This window comes from Anopheles arabiensis, chromosome 2 (genome assembly GCF_016920715.1).
Source record: "Anopheles arabiensis isolate DONGOLA chromosome 2, AaraD3, whole genome shotgun sequence".
NCBI lineage: Eukaryota > Metazoa > Arthropoda > Insecta > Diptera > Culicidae > Anopheles > Anopheles arabiensis.
The window spans coordinates 44,902,739-44,929,001 of NC_053517.1; the positions used below are offsets into that span (position 1 = coordinate 44,902,739).

The window sequence follows — 26,263 nt, forward strand, 5'->3', positions numbered from 1 at the left end:
CAATATCCAGATCCTCATTTTACACGATGAACTAAAAAGAATTAATTAAAAATGCATCTGTTCTCTAGTGCGTCTCAAAAAACCCTGTCTGTCAGTTTACCACCGGAGGCATTCTTAGTAGTTTTGCCGACTCCAGTGTAATTTCTTCGACAATTCCTATTAATCTGGTCCAGATACATTAAAGTACATAGGAATCCATTGTAGAGGTAGTTTTCAACGTTAAAACAACAGAACAACACCCCTTGCTGGTAAAACATGCGGGAACTCGAGCAAACCAGAGAGGCGTACGGACCGACACGAAAGTTTTACCAAGCGATGGCACGACACCGAAACAACGTTGTACCTAAGGTAACCTAAGGTAACCTCCATCGCAACAAGGATGGAGATCTGGTTAGAAACTAGCCAGAGGTCCTTTCGCTGTGAGCTTAGTACTTTGATGAATTATTCAACGGCCAGGTTAATGCACAGCTAGAGGCTCCACTAACAGACAAGTCATGCTACTGCCACCTAGCATAGAGGAAACACAAAAGGCTTTTCGTGGGCATAAAAAATAACAAGGCGCCTGGAACCGACGGAATCGCAGCTGAACTAATCAAGAATGGAGGTGCACGACTAGAAAACGAGATTCATCAAATTGGAACTGAGGTGTGGGATAGCGAATCAATGCCTTGTGATTGGAATCTCGGCATCATCTACCCCATATACAAGAAGGGAGACAGGTTGGACTGCTATAACTACAGGGGTATTACGGTGTTGAATACCGCCTATAAAATATTCTCCGTGATCCTTCAGGTTCGCCTTGTTCCGCACGTCGAAGAGATAGTCGGAAACTATCAAAGAGGATTTCGAAACGGAAAATCAACCACTGATCAGATATTCACCATTCGGCAGATCTTGGAGAAGGTGGCTGAAGACAGAAACGACACATACCATCTCTTCATTGACTTCAAAGCCGCATATGATAGCACTACCAGGGTAAAACTGTACGACGCTATGAGCTCTTTTGGAATTCCGGCCAAACTGATAAAGCTAGTTAGAATGACTATGACCAACGTCACTTGCCAGGTGAGGGTGGATGGAAAACTCTCGATCCTTTTGCTACCACCAAGGGTCCAAGGAGGGCCACCTGGCGAGGGTGAAGACTACGGGAACCATATTCTATAAGTCAACCCAGATCCTCGCATACGCTGATGATATAGACATCATTGTTCTGCGGCTCTCCCATGTAGCAGAAGCCTACCAAGGGATCGAGCAGGCGGCAGAGAGCCTCGGATTGCAGATAAACGAGGCAAAGACCAAACTAATAGTGACAACATCAGCGGCCCTACCAAGAAAATTATCGCACTTTTGAAGTCGTCCCACAATTCACCTATCTTGGGTCAAAGGTCAGCAACGATAACAGCATGGCAGCTGAGTTGCACGCAACGATGCTGGCTGCCAACGGGTCATTCTACAGGCTCAAAAATCAGGGCACCTCAAAGAATCTGTCGCGAAGGACGAAGCTGGGTATATAGAACCTATATACTACTGGTACTCACATACGCATCTAAGACATGGACACTGTCCAAATCTGACGAAACCCTCTTAGTCGCGTTCGAGAGGAAGATGCTCAAAGGATACTTGGCCCCGTATGTGAAGAAGGACAATGGAGGAGTCGCTATAATGACGAGTTACACGAGATGCACGGCGATCTTACTGTCGTACAGCGTGTCAATCTCGCCAGGCTCCGGTGTACTTGCCCTGATGTACTAGAATCCGTAATGAATCGATGAATCGAGCCACAAAAGCCCTGTATGATGTAAGGGAACCTGGGGCAAAATGTTTATGAGGGGCGTACTAGAATCAATTAAAAATGTAGCAACTCTTCGGTTCTATTCATCTACGCGTACTAGAAAAAAACAGCACCCAAACCCCGTTATTTTTAAGACCGTCGTTATGTCGTTCTAGGAGGACACCGACATCCAAAATCAAGTGTCCAGACCTTGAAATTCAAGTGTAATTTGAAACATGAGCTCGAAATTGTCCGGAATATTAATCAAAATATCGTTGCAGTTTAATGATATTTTGCAATGTTTCGAGTAAAATTATTGGATATCTTTATTTTTTCTCAAATTTAGAAGGTTTACTTTAGTAAATGGAGTAAAACAAAGGTTTGGCCAATTAAAATTGAATTAGTAATAAAATATTCTCTTCTTCTCTTCTTTTGGCTCAACAACTGTTGTCGTTCAAGGACTGCCTGTACCACTTGTGGGCTTGGCTTTCAGTGACTTATTGTTTTCCACCCATAGCAGGATAGTCAGTGCTACGAATGGCGGCACGGTCCATTGGGGGCTTGAACCCATGACGGACATGTTGTTAAGTCGTATGAGTTGACGACCATCAGATCGGCTAAAAAAAAAATCAACAAAAAATATTAATAGTCAAAAATTTCTTAAATTTCCGTAATTCGAAGCAGTAAGGTAAGCGAACTAATAGGAATTTCCTAATCGTAAAAAATAACTAAAATAATAAAAAAAATTAAAAAAATCGTTATTTAAAAGAAATAATGTTTTTTTATAGAATTGCTCTAAATTCTCTTTCTGTTCCTTTTGCCCCATTAATTTTAATAGAAATGGCGTTTAAATGATTTTCTTGAATTAACTTTAACACATATCAGTTCTTAATTTTTCATAGCAGAAAACTGGAATGTTTTACTTCAAAACTACCAAAACATCGTTTTCATCTTTTTCCCGTTTAGGCTTTTGAAATCAAGAACGGCTTGAAAGTAGACCTGATTTTCCAGTATTCCTATTATCTTTCCCATATCGTATTTATGTTTTGTTCGTTTGTTTCCTCTCATAATGAGTATCTCCCCCTTTTAATAACTTTTTAACAAACCAAGTTTATTTACATAATCTACAAATTTTTAACGACCCCATCAATTCGGTTCGATTGAAATGTTCCTTCAATGTCATTTAACGAACATTATTTGTATTTGGTATGCATTTTTTAAACTAGTTTGTAGACTAACTTAAGATACGCGGTTTATGCGTTCCCGAGGAATCCATAATTTCCAAAACATCCGAAAAAGTGCGCGGAATATTTCCCTTGTTTAAAGATTCGTCCCGTATTTACATTCAGCTCAAGCAATTCGGCAGAGAAAATCTTACAGAACATCTTGTAAATAATACATTTTGTCCATTGTAAATTTTTCCGAAATATCCCATTCATACGAAGAATCAGGGTCCTTCTCAACCCTGAATGAAATGTTCATTTCACGTAAACACTCCCCACGAATAAATCGATTCCCCTACGTTAAACACCTACCCACCCTGTGCCGACGAAAAAATCTGTTTTCAAACAACACGTATCGGTGTGTGTGAAGGAGACCGCTTGTACCTATCCAGTACGCACACCACCGTACATATCATATTTGAAGTGACACAATCAACTCCCGGACACGGTTGGGTACGGTTTAGGTTTTCCCTCGCAAATTTTTTCCCTCGGGATTTTGTCCATTTCCGCCAGTTCCAGCGATTGTTAGACAATTGCCAGCGGCAAATTTATCAACGTACCATCGCCAGGGAGATAATTCTTATTGGTGCAAAGTGTGTCCGGTGTAAAAATTCCAATTAGCCGGTTCTGTTCGACGAGACCGTCCGCTCGGTGAGAACGAATGAGCGGAGACGGCCATTTTGAACGGCGGCTCACCTTTTCTTTGTTCCTCTCAGTGTGCCCAGTGAGCCAACGGTGCGGTGCCATCTCGGATTTGAGGGCTACCCGAAACGAGTTTGCACATTGTTGCGGTGCCGTGGTATGCTTGCAAAGGTGCTGCTGTGTTTGAGTGATTGTTTGTGACGTGACAGAAACTGAAATCTTGCCCCCCATTGCGATGTGAACTGTGCGGTCGAAAGTGAGAGGAAAAATTCCGCCAAAAGTCTCATCACCCCAGTGAGAACAACCGTTGTGAGGAGAGGGTTACATTACGGCACCAATACCACTGCGCATCCATAACTGAGCGAGCAAGTGTGTGCGTGAGACAGTGTGAGTTAGAGAGAAGAGAGAGAGAAAAAGAGACAACCGCAGACGGTGGCTGAGCGCACGGTACCAACACGCATCGACGTTTATTTACCGACGAGAGCGCGTGTAGAGCACATCAGCGCGACACGAGCACGGGACTGTAGAGCAGCAGCGCGCGAACGAACCACAACAAATCGGAAGGAAGTCATTGTTGTGTGGTGTGGAACAATTTCTTCTTTTTGGTTGTTATTGTAGCTGCCAAATCCTGCCCGCCTTCAACAGTGTGTTCTGTGTGCTGTTTTGATTTGCCTTTTTTCGATTTGGTTGCGCTGCTTCCGGCTATCCCATCGAAAATCGGCATGAGTGTGTGAATTGTCCCCGTTTGTTCCAGCAGATCTCGGAAGCATTATATTGCTGCATGCATTTGTTTTGTGTTGCGCTCCAATCCTGCTAAAAAAGGCGGCCTGTGTGTCTGTTCGCCCAAATGCGCACCATCACCAATGCGAACGTGACACGGCAACGAAGACCATTCATCATCATCACCACCGGTAAACAGGAGCTATGGAAGGAATAATTCGTTAAGGTGCTGCCGCTAAGCGTATTATTCCTGTGCGGGCGGTTTTTATGCCGGAGCCGGGCATTCTCTCACCACGTGTGTGGTCTGTGGGGAAAAGTGTGAACGAAAGATAAATTCGTCGTGCCGCGGCCGGAAAAGAAGCATCCTCCTCGAATCACTCACCCCCATACCCCTTTCCTGGGCGTGCGCCAGTCAGTGTAATTCTAAAAGTGTGTACGGCGCCCCCTTGGTGTGTGCGTGTCTGTTTTTACCGGTGTATCCAAGGAAACGTGAAGAAAGGGCGCCAAAATGTTTGACCTAGAGGACACGAGCATTACCGGATTCCACGACGCGATGAGCAAATACAGTGTAAGTAAGATGATGAAAAAATTAAATGCTACTTATTTGGTTCGCAATCATCCACCTGGCCGTGTAATGAATTACGCGGGGTACGTATGTGTGTATGCTTCACGCAACGAAATCCGCCAGTCGCTGGCAGATGTTTATCGGCGGATGTCCCGCATGTCGCACCGTCTCTCGCTCCTGTGATGAACATCTGCCTGGGGTGGGTTTACCTTCCCTTTAAAATGTCAATTCGGCGAAATTGTGTGTGATGTTTTTTAATCTGTTTTGTGTGTGTGTGGTGTGGTTTTTTATTTGTTTCATTTTGTTCGTTTGCGAGAGCGTTTTGCATATTTTCGCAAACACACCGTCTGTCACTCGTGAATGAGTGCGCGAATGGGATAGAAAGAGAGTGAAAGAGATTGACAGCCAGCGAGAGATGACATTCTCTCGCTCGTGTGTGTGTGTGTTTGAGTGTTTTGGTGTTGTACCGGGTTGCAAAACCGATTCAAATTCGTTCCGTTATCGGTCGGACCCGCGCCGGAAATGAGATGCGAATAACGATTGGTGTGTTCCGTCGTGCAGACTCCTTCCTTCACCCACCACCACCCTTTCATTCATGCTTAGTTCGAACCCCGCGGCGAACACTTTTTCGCCAGCGTATGAGCCGGGAGATGAGAATGAGACGAAAGGCGCCAAACCATCGGTTTCTAGGCCGGTGCGAGAAATAGCTCACCGCGCGAGAGGTGGCCGCCGCACTACACAGTTCAAGGCCAAAATGCCGGCTCAACGGGGTGCTTCGGAGTCGGATGTTACGTGCTTTGTTGTGTGTGCGGTGTGTGTGTGTGTTTAGCACGTTAGTTATGCTTCGCCGGTGTGTGCTATGCTGCCAACCGCGCACGTGGTTTAAGGTGGAATTGATACGCACACAGTCCACACATTCGTGCGCACTCGACTGAGCGTGTAAAAATTGGATGTCGCATTGTGGATGAGCTGATGAACAGCAAATATGTTTAATTTAATGCACACAAAGAGGTTGCGCTGCTGAAAATGCTCAACCTTACGGGCCAAAAAGCCGCTAAAACACAGGCCCGATTCAGCGCTGCAAAATGTACAACAGATGTTGTGCGCGCATTGTGGGGAGCTCTCGAAACACCTCCCAAAGGCTGTGGTGTCCCCGCTTCTCGTCGCCGTTGCCAACGGGAAGCACACACACACGCACACACGTTTCCAGCTCGCCAACATTCCTTCCAGCCGTTGTCCGATTTCGCGCGAAAATGTAGCAAAAGGCGAACGGTGGAGGCAGCAAGAATGAAAGATAATCATTGCCGATGAATGTGTGTGCCTGCCCCCAAGACCCCCCGCCCCGTCTCTTCTTGCTGGAATCTCCATCCTGTTCAGCATAGTCGTCGAATTTCTTCCTCGATCTTATTCTTAGTTCATGTTGCTCGAAACACACACACATACATCGGCCCCATCTGCAGAGAGCTGAGGGTCTGCGCATGTTTTGCGGGAGGTTTTTTAAATTTGCTCTTACTCCGATCCTCCGTCCCTGCCCTTTCTGCGTACCTCCACAAAAACCAACCCATCGTAACATGCGTGCGAAAATGTTTTCAAACGAACGAGCGAGAGAGAGAGAGAGAGAGTGAGAGAGTGATCTCCGCGCGAAGAACGTCAAGATCACGTTTTTTCTGCCGTATGTACTACTGCCCTTCCAGGCACGATGAATTAAGCGCGCCTTTTTTTCAATGCTGTCTGCCGGGCCACCCCACACCACCCGCCTTGTGCTGCTTTCTTCATCCTGTACCGTGGAATTGGATCTGATCATTTGTGCTGAATGTAATCGGTATCGATGGGGAAAACGATGCGGGCAGAGAAGAATTTCCGCCCGGGAGGTGGTGTCCCAGCCGCCACACAATCGGTGTAATTGTTTGGTGTTCACGCGCTTTTTCTTCCGAACTCCTGGTGGCCCTGAACATAAAGGCTCTTGGGGGTTGATGGGGGGCTTCCGACGAGATCGGCAGAGATCTCTCTCTCTCCCTCTCTATCTAGCCGCGCGCGCGAAAACTTCCAGACATGGTCGAGCCGGATCCATCGATTGCCCGTTGTTACAAGGACATTGTTGTGGCCTATTGCACCACTCGTCTGCCTCTGCTGTGTGTCTGGCTCGAAGCAATGTTGCCGCCGTGTGTCTGTGTTGCTGGTGGTGCTCCACGGATAGAGAGAGAGAGAGAGGACACACTGATTACTATTCCAAGGATTTACTTAATTTTTCACGTTTAAAAACGCCATACTTATGCTACAGCCAATGTCAACTATCGTCTGGTTCGATCAATTACGTGTTTCTTGTACCAGACTAGAATGTATTTTTTAACATCTTCAATAACAGATGTCAGATTTACAGAAATGTAAACCATTGAATGCCATTGTGATTATTAGTTATTAATCGATTTTCTAACAAAGGTTAATCAAACAGAATAGAAAAATCATGCGGAACTGCTATGGGAAAGGTGTGTATCAGGCATAAACAAAATATCATAAAATTTCCATGTTTTTTAATATTATAAGCCTTCAAAATCTGATTTTTGAAGCAAATACTCCATTCATGTTTTCATATGGGTAATGCTGGATAAGTTTCTGAAACCCTCTTGCTGTAACTTACCTATCACAAACCAATAACCCCTTGGTACTAAAATGCTGCTTTCCATTTAAGAAAATGCCCAAATTTGTCCACCCAACTGTTCTGCTGTGAATAATTTAACGGACGAAAAGTAGGTCAACCGGCATCAATCGGGTACTACTAGCTCACCCCAAAATGCTCCTGCCAGCACCACCCCTTTTCCACGCTATAAATGTGTGGCCTTTTAAAAAACAAAAAGCGCTACCTAAAGTCGATTTTTCGGTGAAGGGGGAAGAACCAAGGGCTAGAATTTGAGGTTCTTACATTCCCATGAATGATAAACCCAGCCAGAAGAAGCTTCCTGGGTGGGTTTGGGTGTTTCGGCGGAAGCTCGTCCATAAGCATTTCTGTGTCTTTTCCAGTACCCCTACACCACTATCAGGTAGAGGAAGAGAATGCACGGTGATGACACACATATTCCGATCGTTTCCTTCTGTCTTGTACCCCATTTTTTCGCCCAGCCTGTTCTACCCAGGAAAGGGCACAAGAATCTAACTTCTGTCATGCCGAGCGGTTAAGAGGTCCATACGTTTTCCGTTGGCCTAGGGCAGCAGCGATTGTTGGACGATGAGAGTATGGAATGTGTTTATTTTGTTTTTTAAATCTCTTTCCCAAGGCAACAACTTCTCACACAGAGATACAGACACACACACGCACTCTCCGACTCAACACAAACCCTTCACAGCGGTGGTGCGAGGGAAAAATTAGAAAATTATTGCACTAAGGTCAGTTCTCGACGAGTTCTGAAAGGAAGGAGCGACCCCGAAAACGACGACAAATCGTAAATGTGCTATGCTGCTGCTGCCTCCGACGGAAAGAGAAAGAACACGGGCACACACAGACACTGAATCTTTCGGGGTGTTTTTGGTGTTTCGTTCTGTGCCTTTCTTCCTATCCATTTTCACCCTGGTCGTCTCATTTTGGGAGTTTCCCTTCGGATGTTTCTCGTGATGGTTATGAAGCAATTGGTGGTAAAAGAGGGAGGACAAGGGTTTTTTTTCTATTGGTATGGTCTATTCATCTCTCTCTCTCTCTATCTTTGTTTTTGCTGTGTGCAGGGTCGTAAATCTTTATTACGGGGTGCATTTTTGTTAGGAACGTTTTATGTTGCTGCATTTCACCGTATGGTAAAACGGATCGAAATTTAGAACTTGATCTTTATTAAAACAGCCCGAAACTGTTGCCTGTGTGCATGTTTGTGTGTGTGTGTGGTATAGCACAAGGGTAGAGAAGAATGAAATGAAGGACGAATAGGCACACCAATAAAGCTATTAGCCATGATTTGAACATTCCACTAATTTATGCACATATGATATGCGGATGCTGGATTGCATCAATCACACCAACCATGCGAACGAACCGTGATGACAATACCCGGGCCACAATGCATATTTAAAGGGAAAGCGGGAAGCGCCAGGCGCCTTTATATTTGCAGCAAAATGTTTAAATGTCCTCCTTTGCTTTTACATAGAGCTTTCCCAGGGATACGAAAAATGCAAAAAAGGAAACCTAATGTCATTCCGCTGCCTGCGCACACCTCAAGAGAATGCAAATTACAATGCACAATAAATGGTGTATGTGTGCTCTAGAAAGTGTCGGAATTGCTTCAATATCATCCCTCTGGTCTGTCATATAAAACGATTGCTGCTCCAGCATGGTTGCGCATACTCAGCAGGAAAAGCCTCGGCCACTCACCTAAATAAATCATCCCCCAAAGCGCAAGAATTCGTTCTCGCGAGCACATACTTTTCTGGCAAAGCTCCTGAACCTTTCTCAAGTTCACGGCCCCATGCTCCTACGTTGCCGGCAGTTGCGGCGGCAACTTGAAACCTTTTTTCCCATTTATTGCTGCGCCACATCCACCCGACCCCATAGCTCTTGCACCACTGGGTGGGGGTGGTAGTTTGTGGAACGCCGGGAGATCGCGCACGATCACAATCTTTTGTCTGTACTGCATGAAGATGCCGCGGGTGTAAAGCGAGATCACTTGGTAACGTAGGGTCTGGCTAGATATGGACATGATTCGCGGTTCTTGGGGTTGGTGATGGTTCTGTTCTAGCCGTCTGTTGTGTAGTGTGGTGTGCTCTCTTTGTTCGTGGAGAGATCGTTTTATATTACATCTTTTAGTGCTGTGTGGGGCTGCTACTAGACAGATACATATCTAAGCGGCATTGGAAGAATGTGTTCTCGTTTAGGCTTTTGGATAGTTAATTACTTCCCGTAGTGTGGATGGGTTCTTCCTTTTTTGTAGATGTTTGTTCTAATTTACATATTCTATTCTATTGTTCCCTCTCTGGGAAGATTGGGTAGTAAAGATTTAGGCTTTACGTTTGTTACTGGTTGTCAATTTTGATCGAGATACACATTTGCGGAAATCAGATCGAAGTAGATCTTATCCAACACCAGATCTTTAATATCTTTCTATGATTTTCCCTACAATTTCTTGAACTTAAGTTTGAGGTTCTGGTACTACCTCCAACTCGTACTTGCTCCGGTTCCAGGGAGAACCTTGAACAAGTCGGAACCAAGGAGCAATCGCCAAGGTTCGTTCTTTGTTTTTTTTTTCCGAATTGTTAACTCATATTGCTGTCCTCTCTCGGTACTGGGCTCAGTCACAAGTGTGTGGTGATGTCTACTTCCCGTTCTTAGTACACTCCAGCAATCACTGCCATTTTTCCCCCGCTGGAAGAGTTCTGCACGGCTGCCACACACTGTCCAGAATTGAAAAGAACAGTGGTTGTGGACCTATTTTGCCAACCATTCTTGTTAGCTAGGAAACGTGAAGAAGCAAAACCTCAAACCTCGGACAAGCGAAAAGCAACATCAGAGATACTACCACTCCAAACGGGCTGGCCGGACTCCCAAAAGCCACCACCGCAAGTCCGCCACCATCTCATCATCATCATCGTCTTCGTTTTCTTCACCATAACGAACGCAACGAAGCGAAGCAGGAAGAGAAGTAGGCACATAAAAACACTCCTTGCCCTTCCTTGTACCCCAGGCTCCTTTTATCTCTCTGTCTCTCTTCACCCCAGTGGTCGAGGGTTGTTCTTGTGTGGCGGGTCCCGAGAATGGGATGAACATGACGACGATTGACCACCGTCCGGGGTGTTGTGATCATGGTGGGGTATACACCGGTGGTAAAGTTTTTAATGCTTTCCGTCACAAAGCTGAAAAGGGCAAACGAAACCACTATAATGGACCACAAAGAGAGAGAGAGAGAGATAGATCGAAGAAATGTGTATGCCATAAGGGGCCAGCAGTCAGAGCATGCAAGATCGGTAACCCCGCTCTCTTCTTCTGCCCGACCTGACTCTGGGTTTCTTTCCTTTGAATGTCTCTTCCAATGGGGGCTCTCCATAGTCCCCACAGTGGTATAAGGGTCTTCCCGCGCAAAGACGAGGGCCTTCCGTGTGAAACATTTTCCTCAATTCCCTCTTTTCCACCCTTTGGGCCTCGTCCTCTCGAGTCTCCCCAGCCTGATGTACTGAGGCAATGGAACAAAAACAAGATGCTCATCAGAAGATTTGTGTGGGTAGTTGCAGCGTAGAAGGAGAGGACTGTAAAAATGCGTGCGGTTAAGCTAATATAGTAGACGGTACTTTTAGTAGTTCAGTACGCTGTGCCATCAGAAGAATCGCCACCGCAAAGGCTAAGAAAAGAATGTGCAAAGAGGAACAAAGAGACGACCGGAACGGCGTGCACACACACCCCCATTCGGTGGTGGATGGAAAAGATTTCAATGCTCAACTTTTTACGAAGAGTAAAGGCAAGACAGGAACCGGTTTTTGGCTGGCGGATAGAATGGAGTACGAGTACGATCTTCAGGGATGGAGCTCTGTTGTGCCTCTTTGAAGATCGTTCTTTTAAAAGGTGTGTGTGTTGCGCGGGTTTCGGGTTTTTGGAGAGTTTGGTTGATTCTGACCGTTCTCATCCCGGTTATATTGCTGCGGTTGAGCCAAAGTGCGGGCTGAATCTACCAAACCCTGCCGCTAGTGCAACTTGATTGATCAAGCTTAAAAAATAAATATTTTTAAAACACCCAAACACTGTTGCTGTCCTCCATATCATGCCGAAAGACATCTGCGCACTCACAACACTTGGCCATCTTGTCATTTCACAAGTTTAGTTGATCGATGGAAGGACAGCAAAAATACACCATTGCGCTCCTCTCCATGTTCCGTTTTCCCTATTGCGTTCACATTGGGCCTGCAAAATGTTGAGTTATTACCGGTGCACAACAGCGGAACACACCGCCACACCCGGTCCCGAAACACGTTGACTAATTGCACCTGGAAAGCACAGTATGCAGCAGAGACTTATCGCTCCTGCCCCTCTCTCTCTGCCCGATTATTGGCGCTTTTGCTTTCTTTTCTCAAGGGTTTTTACAGCACTCCCTGCAAGCATTGCATGCATGGGTATCTTTTCTTTTTCTCCTGGAGATTTTGCTTCACAGCATCATCTGCGTCAGCCTTTTTCCGCTTCGCCGCCAATGACCTGTACCTGCCCCAGACTGTTAATCCTTTTTTCACACCTTTGTTTCAAACTTAATGGTTTTATTGCAGGTAATTTTTGTTTTAACACGCAAAATTATCATCAAGATAGAGAGGAAATAGTTTTACGTTAAAAAAAAGATCAGTTAAAGGTAATCTGTTACAGCGATTGCTGCCTTTTTTTGTTAATCTTTACTGATGTGTTGTTTGGGTATTTCATGTTGATCACAAAAAGAGCACCATTGCATACATTTCGGCGTTTAAAGTCATGTCTCATTTGAATATGGCCTGCATGATCTCAATTTCATTCCGAATCTGGAAGTAGGCGCCTCCTTTACTTACTTACTCATTCGGGAGCGAAAACTGATTTCAATATACTTCAATCGCAAATCGAAAGAAAAGAGTTGGTATGCTTACAACCTATCAGGCTGCCAGAACGCAGCGGCGAAGGAACCGTTCGAAGTGTCTCTCTTCTCCCTGATAATTTCTCTCATTGTTTTTGACGCGAGCACTCCTCCTCCTTCCTCTGTGGAATAAAAATTTCCCGCGCATTTTACCTACCAGTGTTTCCTGCCAACAACCTACACGATAGTGCATTCCTGTTCCCTTTGTTGTAGTGCGGGGTGTTAGCTTGTGCCGCAATCGAAACATATGTCTTTTTTATTTTTGTGGGGAAGGTGTTGCTATGCTTTAATGGACTTTTTACCGGTTCGTACCCTTAGACTTTGACCCCCAGGTGGCATTGAAATGGTTGCATGTTTAGTAGTCCCTTCTCTCCCCCATCAAGAGTTTCGCCGTTTTGCTCGTAAGACCACGATGCTCCTCGTTCATCGGTTTGTATTACGTGCCGGTTGATCGAATTATCAAAAAACATGCACACACCCTTCGATGCTGCACCTTCGTTGGACGGAAGTGTTGGCGAGAGGCAGGTGAAACCTTATGTTGTTTCGTTTGTTTTGTTTCGAGGGTTAAAACACCGGGTCTACAACTCTCTGTTTCCTCTCGGAGCAGCACCGCAAAGAAGGAGAAAACCGCCACCAATACACTAACCTTCGGGAGCTTGAAAAGGAACTAAGAATTGCTAACAAAAACGGAAAGAAACGTCCCCACGTGCCGCATGCGCACAACGGGAACACATCGGGAGGATTTTTTTCGTTGTTGTTTGTACCATTCTACCGATTTGACTAGACTTCTTGGTGCAGTGAATATCCTCGTCCACACACAGCGTTGTGTAGGCAGTAGTAGTCACTCGTTCACTCGACTCCTTCGCCAGGAATCCAATCATTTCTTATGTGCTCCTGGTATTTTCCGGAAGTGACACGAGCTTTCTTTCCGTTCTCGCATTGCTATACGGTGGCCCCCTCCCAGGATTTGAGGGGGAGGCCACTTTCCCGAATGCTCTCCATGGAGTAGATCTACAGAGATCTTCACCGGAACTAAAATACGGTTCCAAGAATTTGTGCTTTCTCAAAGAGGTGGCGTCCAAAGGGAAATGACTAAACTGACGGCTACTCTGTGTGGCGAGAGCTACCGAAAAACCGATCGATATGAAAGATTTAGCTCCATGCGATAGGTGACTCATGAGCCGGAAGGAATAGGGGTGGATTTGGGAGGGGTTTGTTCTTCGATACCTCGTTCTCGCTGCTCTGTCTGCCTGCCCTGCCCACGAACCACCGTGTGGGGTTATGTTGGAGTTTGCGCTTTTCGTACCCAAACTGGGCGCCAATTTCCCACAATCTCAGAATGGAAAAGGCAAGAAGGGGATGGTAAGCATTGTTGCTGCAGGAGGGAAAGGTTATTTTTTTGTAATGAGAAAAAAGTCCATCAATTAAACTTTCGCTTTCTGTGACGGGAAAACTTTCCTCGAAATTTGATGTCCTGGTAGTGAGTAGCAATCGATTTGTTTTTTTTTTTTTAATTTTGTTTTTATTTCGCTTTGTGCTTATTTCCAATGGCAAAAGGACTGCAATATGTTACTTAAGCAGTGTATAGTATTTTAAATATTTTTAGAACAAACAATATATCTTTCTAAATAACGATTCTTCTTCTATAACTTGTATGTTCGCCTACAACAACGATGATAAAATTAATCCGTAAATTAGGCGTAGAAACTACGCTATTTTCAGTCGACCTTTATGAAAAGCATTAAATACAGCTTAAAATAAATTCAATTTGAAACGCTTCATTATTATTTTTCCCGCCTCCTCTCTGCCTGCAGTCGACGGCAGCCATATTCAGTGTAAATGTTTTCCTAACTCTGGAGTTTTAGTAGCTAAACAGCAGGAACCGGCAGTGTAGGAGGAGAGTGGAGGTGCTACACGACGCATGCGTGTGGCGTGGAGCACATTGTTGGTGTTATAGCCGGTAAAAAGGACTAGTTTCCTGCCGGTACCGGTGACGGACTGCTTTCCTCCAGTGTAGCTGTGTATTAGGTACACAGCAAATTCGTGAAACAGGAAATCTGATTTCGTGGATAGTTAGTTGAGAGAGTGGGAAGGCGAAGCATACTGATGGTCACACACCGGTAAACGATGATTCATTTGCACAGACAGACTGAGAAGGAATTTGTCGTCCTGTCCTTTAAGCAGGATAAGTAACGATCTGTCATGGGAATGGTAGGATCTAATGCGAAAGGCAAATGAAGGGATACATTTTGTTGAACAATTGGCACTGGGTGTTATTAGGGGGAAAAAATTCTATTATTAAAATTGCGTTAGGGATGTTAGTATTGCGACTGTGTGAAAAGACTGTAAGTTGGCCAAAACCAATCATCCAAGTTGTTGATTCAGTTTCGCCTATATTTTGAATTCTAAAATCTGTAATTGTTGTTATTAGTCAATATATATATTTTTTCATATTCTGATGTTTTACAGTTGTAAAACAAGTGAGTAGATTGCCTAACCATCCTCAACAAAATCTCAAGCCTAAATCACACGTTACGGACGGACAACAACCTGCTCCTCGTGTGAACGCCACACTTGATTGACCATGGCCCCTAGTTCCCACCGATAGCAACATTCCCCGTTTCCAAATCACATGAGTTGTGTGTATGCCTGTGTAGCCCATGTGCTGTGTTGCATTTGGATGGTTTTTAAATTTTTCCCACACGCGCACGACCCCCTCTCGATCTGCTCTGAAGCGCGAAATGGTGTGTGATAGTTTTTAGTTTTCGAATCTTACACATATACACCTTGATGGTTCTATTCTCACGCGTACTTTCAGACACAATATTTCTTGCTCTTTTTATGAAAAGTCGTGTTTCTGTTTCTCGCTTTACACCTTCGTCAGGATTTTCGTTGCATGATCATGTTGTGTAGCGTAAAACAAAGAAATCATCTTCTGTGCTATGCTGCACACACCGGTGGTGTTGGTAGGACATGCAATTAATGTGTTTCAAACATTACAGAAAAGGGGTGAAAGAGGTGTAACGAGCCGTGATGAGAAAAAGGGATTGAAAGTGAGATGATGGTGAGCGATCAAGTTGTAAAAGGCTGCTCTTCTAGCGAGCGATCTTCCGCGGGGTTGTGGAACAAAAATAAAATCTTCGCCAGACGCGTAGAGTGAACTAAGTATGCTCATTCTGTTGTTATCAAAGCAATTAGCCGCAGTACTGCCCATGTTTTGAAATTAATCATCGCGCACAAGTGTTACGCACCGAGCACTAATTGATGATCGTCAGCTTTACCCCAGTTTCCTCTCTGATGCTCATTCGTTCCTTTCTCTCGGGGGAGAAGCACTCGTTTATGCAGGAGGGGACGCGTCGATCGTGTCGCTTTTCCCTGTTACTGTAGTCTCCTTATTTCGTATGGTGGATCAAGGCAGCAGCAGCAGATGGTGCGCGTGCACATGTGTTATTGACGATAGGGAAGTTGTTCCAGGCACGTGCCCCGCTGAAGGAAAGGAAAAGACGTTGTACGCATCGACTTTGGCGATCATATAACGGCGGAGAAGGGAGTTATAGGTAGAAGCAAGCGAGAAGATATATATTCACTTGTCGTCATTACACCCCGAAAGCATCTGTCACATCATCGCTCCACCTTTTCTCGTGTTTCCCTCTTTTTTGGCTCAAGTTTTTGGAGCTCTTCTGTGTCCAACGAGCCTGCAGAGCAGGTTGAACGTTGCATGATCGCGTTTCGATCGGAGTAAGGATAAAAGGCGCTGGGTCATGTGTGTTTATGCTCAGGGGCTGGTAGAAAACCACCGTCATCATCATGTACCTAGTGTGTACAAGACACGATGTTTTTGTTTGGTTTAGCGGTTAGCAGTCGCAAAAGCGGAAACAACTTTTGAAGACGACGAAAAATGATTCCATGTTGGCATTTCGCTTCCTGCGGAAGCCGATGCTATGAAAGGGAAACACATTTGCAGTGAAGAGGCACTATTCTCCGTATGGGAGTTGCTGTGTTCTGGAATGGAGTGGACGTCGTAGTGCTGCTTCCTCTCTTGAATGTCGTTTGCAGCAGGGAGAAAATTATTATTAGATATTTTCCACTTAAACCGAATGCCCTCTTCGCTCAGTCGTTCATGTCGGGGTGTAGAAGCAATCCACCCAATTCCAAGAGCGCCTTTCGTATCTGGCTTTGATGATTGATGATTTAAGTGGTTGAGATTACAGTCGTATCATCTATGTGTGCGTCGTGTCGTGTATTCTATTACCCTTTACCGAATGGTAGAACCTATTACACATACGCCCCCGCGTCATGTCGTGTTTTTTGTTATGTGAAGCTATTGGAACTCAGTACATAATATTCTCTGCTGCATAATGTATCGGTGGAGAGTTTTGAATGATTCATATTCAAATACGAAATCTTTGTGTGCGATGGTGTGCTCCTCTCTTGGGTGGTACCGTTAGTTAGAAAGGGCGCGAAAGTGGGAATCACGAACGGATCACGGGGGGATGATGAGGTGTGGTAGTGGGTGGGAATCGAAAAACAACATCGGGCGTCAGCGACAAATAAACATCACGCGGCGGCGGGAGTAATGACCGCCCCGATCATGTTTGGCGCGCTTTTTTCCATCCAACCTTCTTCTCTTGTGCCGTTGTTTTTCTCTCGACAATCTTCAATTCTGAGTGTGCCCGTTGGAGCGAGAGATTTGTGGTGGTCTGTATGGCAACTGCGGCGGGCTGAAAGAACCATTACACAGTGAGGTGAAAGCAGCCAGGGGAGAATACCACCAAGCATGATCTCCGGGTAGCATCATCTTGTCGGGAGAGAAATCGCTGCCCTGCGTTTTGTATTACACCATCGCCGTTCGTTCTCACGCGCGATTCTTAAAATAATTGACAGAGATGGTGGTGTGCGCCCTGCTTTTTTGAGTGCGCAATCATCATCATTCACCATAACATCGTGTCCTCGTCCTCGTATCCACTCTGAAATTGCCTACTCCGCTCCCTTTTTAACTCCATCGCTTCTCTTCTTCGGTCATCATCCAGCACCCACCCTCCCCCACCATTATCAGAGGAAACAAAAAGCGCGCGCAAAGTTGCTGATTTTGCGCGGGAAAGTGGCAGAGTGTGCGTGTGCGTGTGTCCTGTTACTTTATTTTCATTCTTTCTTTCTCGTCTCCACGATCGTCATCGTCTTTCCCCACTTACGGGATCTGAATCCGCCCCCCCCCCACCACCCTACTCTGAACGGTCGGAAAGGCGCGCGCTATATTCTTGCGTAAGTTTTGCAACTTCCATCGATGGAGGGTAACCCACCACAGTAAGTTTGTGTGTGTGTGTGTCTGTGGGGATACAAAGGTGAGACAGAGGTTTTTTGGCGCGAAACTTTCATACCCTGATACAAGCGGCACAACTACAACTTGTTGGCATGGCCCCCTGGAAATTGTGTCCGATTAAGGAGAGAAAGTTTGGGACACAATGGTGCGATGTTGTACTTTGGGTCAATATTCCTCAAACTAAAATTATGCCTGCTCCCCAACATATCTCATGGTCCTTGGGACCCAAAATGTGACAAGTTGTAGTCAGGTTTTAAGATATTACAAAAAAGGTTGTGAGGACCATTTTGAGGTTGGACTTTGTTTGTATAAAAATATAGACTAACTTCAATATGCTGTCCGAAATTTGAAACAATTGTGTAGAATGAACGAGATTTGCCTATTTCACAATGCTGCACAAGAGTTCGTTTTTTTTCTGAACAATCCCAACAGGCATATATCGATGTCCTGATGCCTGCAAACATCTCTCACTTTCTTTTTTGTAATATCAGTTGTCCAATCTCAAGGATCCCTTCTAGCTCTATGTAAACATCTTGTCTGGGTTTCTGATCGACAATTAGAAGCGAAATGTTGAATGATGCTACTCTGTCAACCAATTTCACCAGATTGTAAACTCAATGTAATCAGGCGGCCCAAATTCTGAGTCCACTCACTAGATTTGAAAGAGAAATAGAAACTTAACGAGATGCTCCCAACATCCGCCAGACAGAAACTTGATAGTATGTTTCACCTTCTTTTGGGTCGTTTTCTGCCATCTATGTTCGCAGAGAACGAAGGGAGCACGAAGTTTCCGTAAAAACAGAGAATTGAGTTCGCAAAAAGAGTAAGCAAGATTATCAGCAGCAGCAGCAGCATTTTTCAACGAAAGGCAGGATGTTTTGATTTCTGGGTTGTGTAGTATCATTTCATCAACCAGTTTTTCTAGCCCCGACATCTCCTTCCGCTGTAGAAATTGATAGTCGTAGCAGAAGGCATACTGGCATCATATTCCCAATCACATCGAAAAACGCTGCCTGAAAGTCCAACCTTCCTACACACATGTGAAGGTGAGTTCTTGGTTGTTATTGTTTTGTGTTTTGTACCGGTTTGACAAATGCACGGGCTTTTCGCGCCAAAACTTTCAATCAACCCTGTCTCTGCGTGTGCCCTGTGTACTTTCTCGTTCCTCCTCACGCAATCCGTTATCTTCTCCGCGTCTTTCGTTCGTTGTGTTGTGCTGGCGTGTTCTCTGTCAACATTGCGCGAGCGTGAGGAGGGGGGGTATGTTTATGTGTGCATACTATGGTCCCTCTTCTATGTTGCATGTGATGCAAACACTGTTGTCGTTGGTTGTGTTGTTGTGTCGTTGTCATCAAAGATTGCGCGCGTTTTTTTGAGTGCCGCCTTTTGCTTCGTCTCGACCCATCATCGTTCGTTTTCGTAGCGGCGGTCGGTGGGGGATGTGTGATGTGTGAAACCGACCGCAGAGAGGAAGAAACGCACATTTACTACAACATTTTGCGGGGCAATAGTGTTTGGCGGGGAATTGTATACAATTTCATTCCTTCGTTCAACATTCGCTCCTATTTAGGAAACATTCGACCTCTTGTATGAATGTACACTGAGCGCGACCAAACAGTGTGTATTGGTTGGGATATGTTGCGATCTACAATAACCTCAACTAGAGGGCAGCGAACTAGTACTGATCCATCACCATTAGCAATGTTCTATGCAGTCGCGAAACAGTGTCCAACCTCTCTCTCTTTCCGCATTCGATGTTTTTGTTGCTGCCTCAGAGTCGCATACAAGACATCCAGCAAGCCCGATTCTCTGTCTGGCGAAGCTCCGCGGGGATCAGTTGGGGATGAGTTGGGAGCACAGCATATTTCACCCCTTCAGACGCGGATATGGGACGATGTGATGTATCTTTCGTCCAAAAGTTGTTGCGATTAGTTTACCATTTGCTCCAATACCATCTTTTCCGTCTTCTGTGCCTCTCCAAACCAAACCGGCACACACACACACACCTTGGGTCTGGGGAACAGAGCCGATGCGATGAGAAACCAAACAAAAATAAGGAACATTTGAAATGAAGAAGAAAAGAAAACACTAACAACAACAACAGGCCTACCCCTGGTACTGTATGCGCACGAGCGAGCGAGCGCGGGCTTCGAAAACGGCCAAAAAGAGCGCACCAGTGTTCAGCGTGCTCGAGCGCAACTTTTGACGTGACTGTACTTTCGTGGTTTCTCCTTCTGCCCGAGCTCGGGGTTCGTTCGGCGTTCTGCTGCCGCTGCTGCTGCTGGATGATGTATTTTATTCCCCTCGCTCTGTTGTGCTGGAGTGAGTGTTTGTGTGTGCGTGTGTGTTGGTAGGGGTTGTGTAGCATTTGTTTGTCCCGTGCAGCCGGCCGGCTTCAGAAGGGCGCTACCACCACAACGCTATTTGAAAAAAAAAAACATCCCTCCATCCTGTCTCGCTCTCACACTCTTTTCCAGCCCTTCTTTGAAGCATCTCTCTCTTGCTCTGTTACGGGCTATTTTGTTATGCGCTCCTCTCGCTCTCTTCCCGGGAAGGGTGCAATCGCTTTTCCCGTCTCGCACATCCCCCCCTCGTCACTAAACCCGTACCCCTCAGGGTTGTGCAGTGTTGCCGGCTGCTTGCCTGCCTGCTGTGGTGCGTTCTCTCTGTATAAGGGATTTTTGTGCGCGCGCCCTCTGGTCGAGTTGAATGCATCGTCTAGAGTTTCCTTGCGTGTTGTAGCGCGCAAGCAATACACACGGGGTATGGTTATAGTGTGTGTAAGAAAAGTTTAGAAGGGCCCCTCCACACACAAGAAAAAAAAAGATCGACAAAGAAGAGAGCGAAGGGACGTATTTTTCCCTTACATTCGTTCCCGCTGGTTCTGCTTCAACTTGGTGCGTCTGTGTGTATGGAATTGGAAACATTTATCTCCACCATCCTTCATGCGCATTTATCCATCCCTTCCGAAGGGACACATTGATTGTGTGTGTGTCTGTTATGCGTTTTTAGCATGAGAACGTTTTCCCTCCATTTGCTATCCCTCTGTTGTTGTCACGCTTTTACAACGATCCCTTTTGAACCGACTGTACTTTTTTCCCAGGTTTCCTTTGTTTGCTCTCGCTCACGCATCTACAACAAAAAAAACTTATGCTGCTCCTACGGCAGGCAGAGGCAGCAGCCCTTTCTTCAATGTTTTCGTTTGGGGAGGAACGAGACTATTGCATTCAGGGCTGCATTGAACTTTGGTAGCGCGGGAAAGCCTGAATCGTGGTAGTAGTATGCCATGCAATAAATTGTTTATGGTTGGCTTTGTTCGACCACTAGCAGCATTTATGGTTGTGTGCATCGATGGTGTGTGGAGCTGGTTATACGTGTTGATGTTAAAATTTCGTCCACAAATAACGATGGTAAAGATATGTTGTATGAAATATGCGTATGATGTTTTGATGCAAGTTTGCTCACTTCCTGAACTGTTGCGAAGGCGCTGGATTTAACTAATGCTGTTTTTGAATGCTGTGCCACATTGTAAAGGAATGCTTTGTTGAAACGAAAATGCGTGTTTACTTTATACCATGTTACCCACTAGTGTATGCCAATCTGCCTTTACTTATCGTTACTTTTTAACATTGATCCTTTCAGACTCCCATGTCGGATCTCTACATCACCGACTCGATGCAGGACATGCTCGATATCGACATCAAGTCAGAGGTGACGACGGTTGTGGGCGGTGTGAACGAATTCGTTTCGTTGATGAACTATGATCTGCCCTCGCTCGAGCTGGACAACAACTCCCTCGATGGGAACAACTTCTACTGCAGCGCAGCGTTCGGCATTGGCAGCACCGATCTCTACCCGGAGGTCACTACGTGTGCCAATCCGAACTTCGTCATGCCCGTCCCGTCGTCGTCATCATCGTCGTCATCTTCATCCTCATCGTCATCCTCCTCCTCCTCCTCGATGGGCGGATTCCCGAACGGCAGTGTCCTGTCGTCGTCCGGCTCGTCCGCGACATCGTCGACGATGAGTGCCCTTGTGGCCGCCCAGTCACTGCTCAAGTCACCGAAGCAGAACATCAATCTCAACACGACCGTGCACGGCGACACCAGGCACAGCTCGACCATGGCCAGCCCGAAGGAACGCAAAAGCCATCTCACCTTTTCGCCCAACACGATCAAGGTGTCGACGGTGCAGGAGGCGAAAAAGATCTCCAGCCTGGCGCAGATCACGCGGGTCGGCGGCACGGCAGGCACCATCTCCTGCACGTCCCTCGCGCCAGCGACCCCGGTAGACAATGTGCGCAAAGATCTGACCGCCCAGATGACGCTGAAGGAGGAGAAGATCATCGTGCGAAACGGCGGGATCGTGAAGAGCGCGAGCGAACACTTCGTAACTAGTAACGGCGGCGGTAGCGTAACGGTCGGTGAAGCGATTGTCCACCGCACGTCCTCCGTTGGATCGCCCGGGCTCGGCGTTGGGCTCGGCAAGGGTAACACCGTGAAGCTGGCCCATGGCATCGGTGCGCTGACCTACGCCAACAGCATACAGTACAAGAACCTGAAGAGCATACAGAAGGTTAGCGCGATGGGGCTGAACGGTGTGGTGAAGCGCGAGTCTAGCCCCCATCGGCAGCTGAACGGTGGTGCGGCCAGTCCGAAAACCTACAACCGAACCTTAATCGTGGATCAGAACGGCAAACCGGCGGGAGGAGGTGTCGGTGTGGTCACCATTACGCATGGCGGCTCCCCGACGACGACTTTGGTCGCCCGTCAGCTGCAGCGAGCGATGACCCCGACTGGCCCGAAGCAGAAGCTGATCAAGAGTGGTGGTGGTGGTGGCGGATCGCAAGGCGGCAGTATCGAGAGCGAGTTCCCCAAACCGGCCTACTCCTACTCGTGCCTGATCGCGATGGCACTGAAAAACTCCCGCTCCGGCTCGCTGCCCGTCTCCGAGATCTACAGCTTCATGTGCGAACACTTCCCGTACTTCAAGACGGCACCGACCGGGTGGAAAAACTCCGTCCGGCACAATCTGTCCCTGAACAAGTGTTTCGAGAAGATCGAAAAACCGGCCACGAACGGTGGCCAGCGGAAGGGTTGCCTGTGGGCGATGAACCCGGCCAAGATTACGAAGATGGACGAGGAGGTGCAAAAGTGGTCTCGCAAGGATCCGCTGGCCATCCGCCGGGCGATGGTGCATCCCGAGCATCTGGAGGCGCTCGAGCGGGGCGAGATGAAGCACGGCTCGACCGGGGACGACGATCTCGACGTGGAGGAAGACCTCGAAAGTGACGGCGGCCCGTCCGATGTGGACGCGGAGGAGGTGGACGAGGAGGTGGTTGAGCCGGAAGAGGAGGAAGAAGAGGAAGAGAACGCGGAGGACGAGGAGGAGGAGGACGATGATGTGGAGTTGATAGAGCCACCGCGCGAGACGATCGACGTCGACGCGGAAAGCTTCATCATCAACACGCCGGAATCGTTGATCGATGGTGAAGAGGACGGTGGCGATCAGGTGGATTTCGATCTAGAGGTAAGGACCGCTTGCTCTGTTCGCCTGGTACTGTGGTGCAATCAACTGACTAACCGTCTCTACCCTGTTCTAGGTACCTGACTTTTACGGAAACATCAACGTAGACTCCAAGGACAGCACGCTCGCACTGGAGTTGACCGAGCAGGATCTTTTATCGCTGGAAGATGAAGATGAATCGCTTTACATTAATCAAGTTCAGCAACAGACGCGACTCGGTACCGTTACCGTATCGCAGCAACAGTCCCTCCAGCAGCAGCTACATCAGCAGACGCAAATCCACACAACGCAGCAGCAGCACCATCGACAACAGATCCAACAGCAGCAACCGCCGGCGAAGCGTGCCCGGCTCGATATGACCTACTCCATTTCCCCGAACGCAAACGGTACCGCCAGCCTGGTGAACGTCATTTCCTCCCGCCAACCGACGATAGTGCACGGCACGGGCAACAACTCCGTCACCGTCACGCCCGTCAACGGTAACAGTGTGATGGGGCTAAGCTTTCAGCAACACTTTCAGCAGCTGCAGCAGCAGCAACTACGACAACAGCAGCAGCAGCCCCAGCAGCTTCAGCAAGGAACCATCAGGCGAAAGGTGCCGATAATTACGCGATTGGCTTGAATTAACCGCGCCGGTATGGTTTAGTCTTTTAGCTTAGGGAGTCGAACGTACACCACATTGTTGTGTGTATGGAACGTGGGTCTGGTAAGTGTGGTGGACTTTCTATAGATGGTATGATATATGATTTAAAGAGGGAAAATGCATTTGTTTCCCTTCTATGCATACCTCTCTCATACAAGCCGTTAATATACACAAAAGCAGAAAGGAAGCTCTTATTATAAGCTTTATTCGACAGCCCACTCAGTGCGTTCCGGATGGTACAAACACACACCCACATGCATCGTATATTTTTCCGTATTCGTTTCTGCGTTCTCTAGCATTAAGGAGAGAGAGAGAGTTGAGGAAACAGGTTACAAATTCCAACAACAATCAGAGTTTTTCTATGAGCATTTTTTTCTCTTTTATAACGATAAATTATTATCACTGCCAGAAGGAATATTGTGTCTTTGTGGCACAGACACACAGAGAGCAGTGAGTGCCGTCGAAAAAAATAAACCAACAACACCACAACCACATCCCACACACCAGCTCGAATTACACTTTTCCGGTGCTGATGGTAATCGTAACAGCAATATAAAATTCGGTACAAACACTATAATACTAGAAATAGCACGGTAAAGTTAGAAAGGGAGAAATAAGCGATAGTGTGAAACCCCGACCCTAGACCACACTGAGAGTATACCAAGAAGGGTCCTCCAACCCAGGATGTTGCATCGTTGTTGTCCGTTAAAGGCAAATGGTACTAATCCTGATAGGCTGCAGCTTACAGCTGTGAATACTTGTAACTTCCCCATCAATGGGGGGGGGGCAGAGCTTACACGTTGGTTTCATAGCTGTATACCGCACACCGAATCGATCGGAATCTGCCAATGCAACATCCTCGGTTGAAAACGAGTGTTGTACAAAACGGACAGGACACCACGATACAAAACTCACATATACCTGACCTGAGAGAAAGAGTAAAAAACAAAAACAATATGAGGTACAATTGAATGCGTATTTACACCTGGCACCATCTTTCCAGTTTCGTAAGACTAGTTAGTTTGAGTACGCTGGAATGTTTCTCGGTTTGTTGTTATATTTTTTTTATTTTTGATTATCGCTCTTTATTTTCAAACAAAAACAAAAAATGATAAGAGACAAGTCCTTTTTTCGGTACAAAACAAAATGTATAGCTGTAAGTGAAAATTTTGCCTGAACAGTATTTACCAAACGGAGTCGCGCTGATGAAACCGTTATGACTCAGCTAAGGAGGGATACAATGACAGTGTGTGGGTCAGCATTACTAGGATAATTTTCATCTCAATTTTTGATCATTGTTTCACGCGTTCGTGTTCTGCATTGAGTTGGATTTTTGATGAGCGGTCGTTTGTTTTTTATTGTTGTGTTCATCCAGCAACCTAACACTCTATCAACAACGCATCAGCGTGGCATCAAAAATTGGAATGAAAATGATCGAGTATCTAGATTTCTCTCTGTGTGAAGGAGGAGCGCGCAATTTATAGAGAAGGAGAGTTAAGAAAGCGCACACGAACAAAACTATATATGTATACACATAGAGGGGTATAAAACGTTCTTTAAGCCACAGAAAGCATGTTGTGCAGAAGTGTTTGTTTCTATAGAAGCATTACTCGCTGCACACACTATCAAAAGCAGTACAAAATACTACCTAATCTGTACCTTATCAGTGGTAGCTTGGCGATGGGTGGGTGGGTATGGTTAGCAGCAAATCGACCGTTTATGCTTATAAAGCACACTGTGTAAAAGCACGCACTCATTAACACAGTGAAGGAGAGATGCAGTGCTGACGCTTTTGCTGTGTCCTTTAAAGAAAGAGACGGGTTTTTTTTGTTTTGGCTAATCCTACCCACGCCACAGACAGGGGAAAGTGGTGATCATGATGAGGATCCCCAAATACATATTAAATTAATTTTGAAACTTGTACTACCACTACAACTACGACAACTAAAAAAAAAACACAAACTCTTGAATGATCAATGGGCCGCGAATGTGGTCGTCCGCCAGACTGGGTTTGGTGTGTAATTTTGTTGCGCCGACATGCGCAACGTTGTGTTAATATTTTTTAACTGTTTATTTTTATTTTATTTTTACTGTTTATGTGTAATGTGTAATTAATGTAGTTGTTTTCTCGTTAAGCTGTAAGGTTTAATTTTAATATATATTTTTTCGTGTGTGCTTCGAGCAGAGCATGGATGTGCAACAGAAGAGGAAAACAAAAATGCAAAAATAACATTTAGGCCCCCAAAACGAAAGGGAATGGAGGAGATAGTGTTTAAGAAAGGATGTTTTAAAAGTATGTA

General features: G+C 46.1%; 1 protein-coding gene across 2 annotated transcripts; it reads left to right on the forward strand.

Moving 5' to 3' along the window:
- The first annotated feature begins 3,295 nt into the window (after positions 1-3,295).
- On the forward strand, positions 3,296-25,919 carry LOC120894118. Of its 2 annotated transcripts, XM_040296500.1 has the most exons (4): positions 3,296-3,645; positions 3,711-4,924; positions 21,437-23,323; positions 23,397-25,919. In XM_040296500.1, the coding sequence occupies exons 2-4, from the start codon at positions 4,865-4,867 to the stop codon at positions 23,940-23,942; spliced, it is 2,493 nt and encodes an 830-aa protein (XP_040152434.1). In that variant the 5' UTR covers positions 3,296-3,645; positions 3,711-4,864; the 3' UTR covers positions 23,943-25,919. The 2 variants fall into 2 exon arrangements, with proteins under 2 accessions (XP_040152434.1, XP_040152433.1); XM_040296499.1 differs by having other exon boundaries at positions 3,296-4,924.
- Positions 25,920-26,263: the final 344 nt, after the last annotated feature.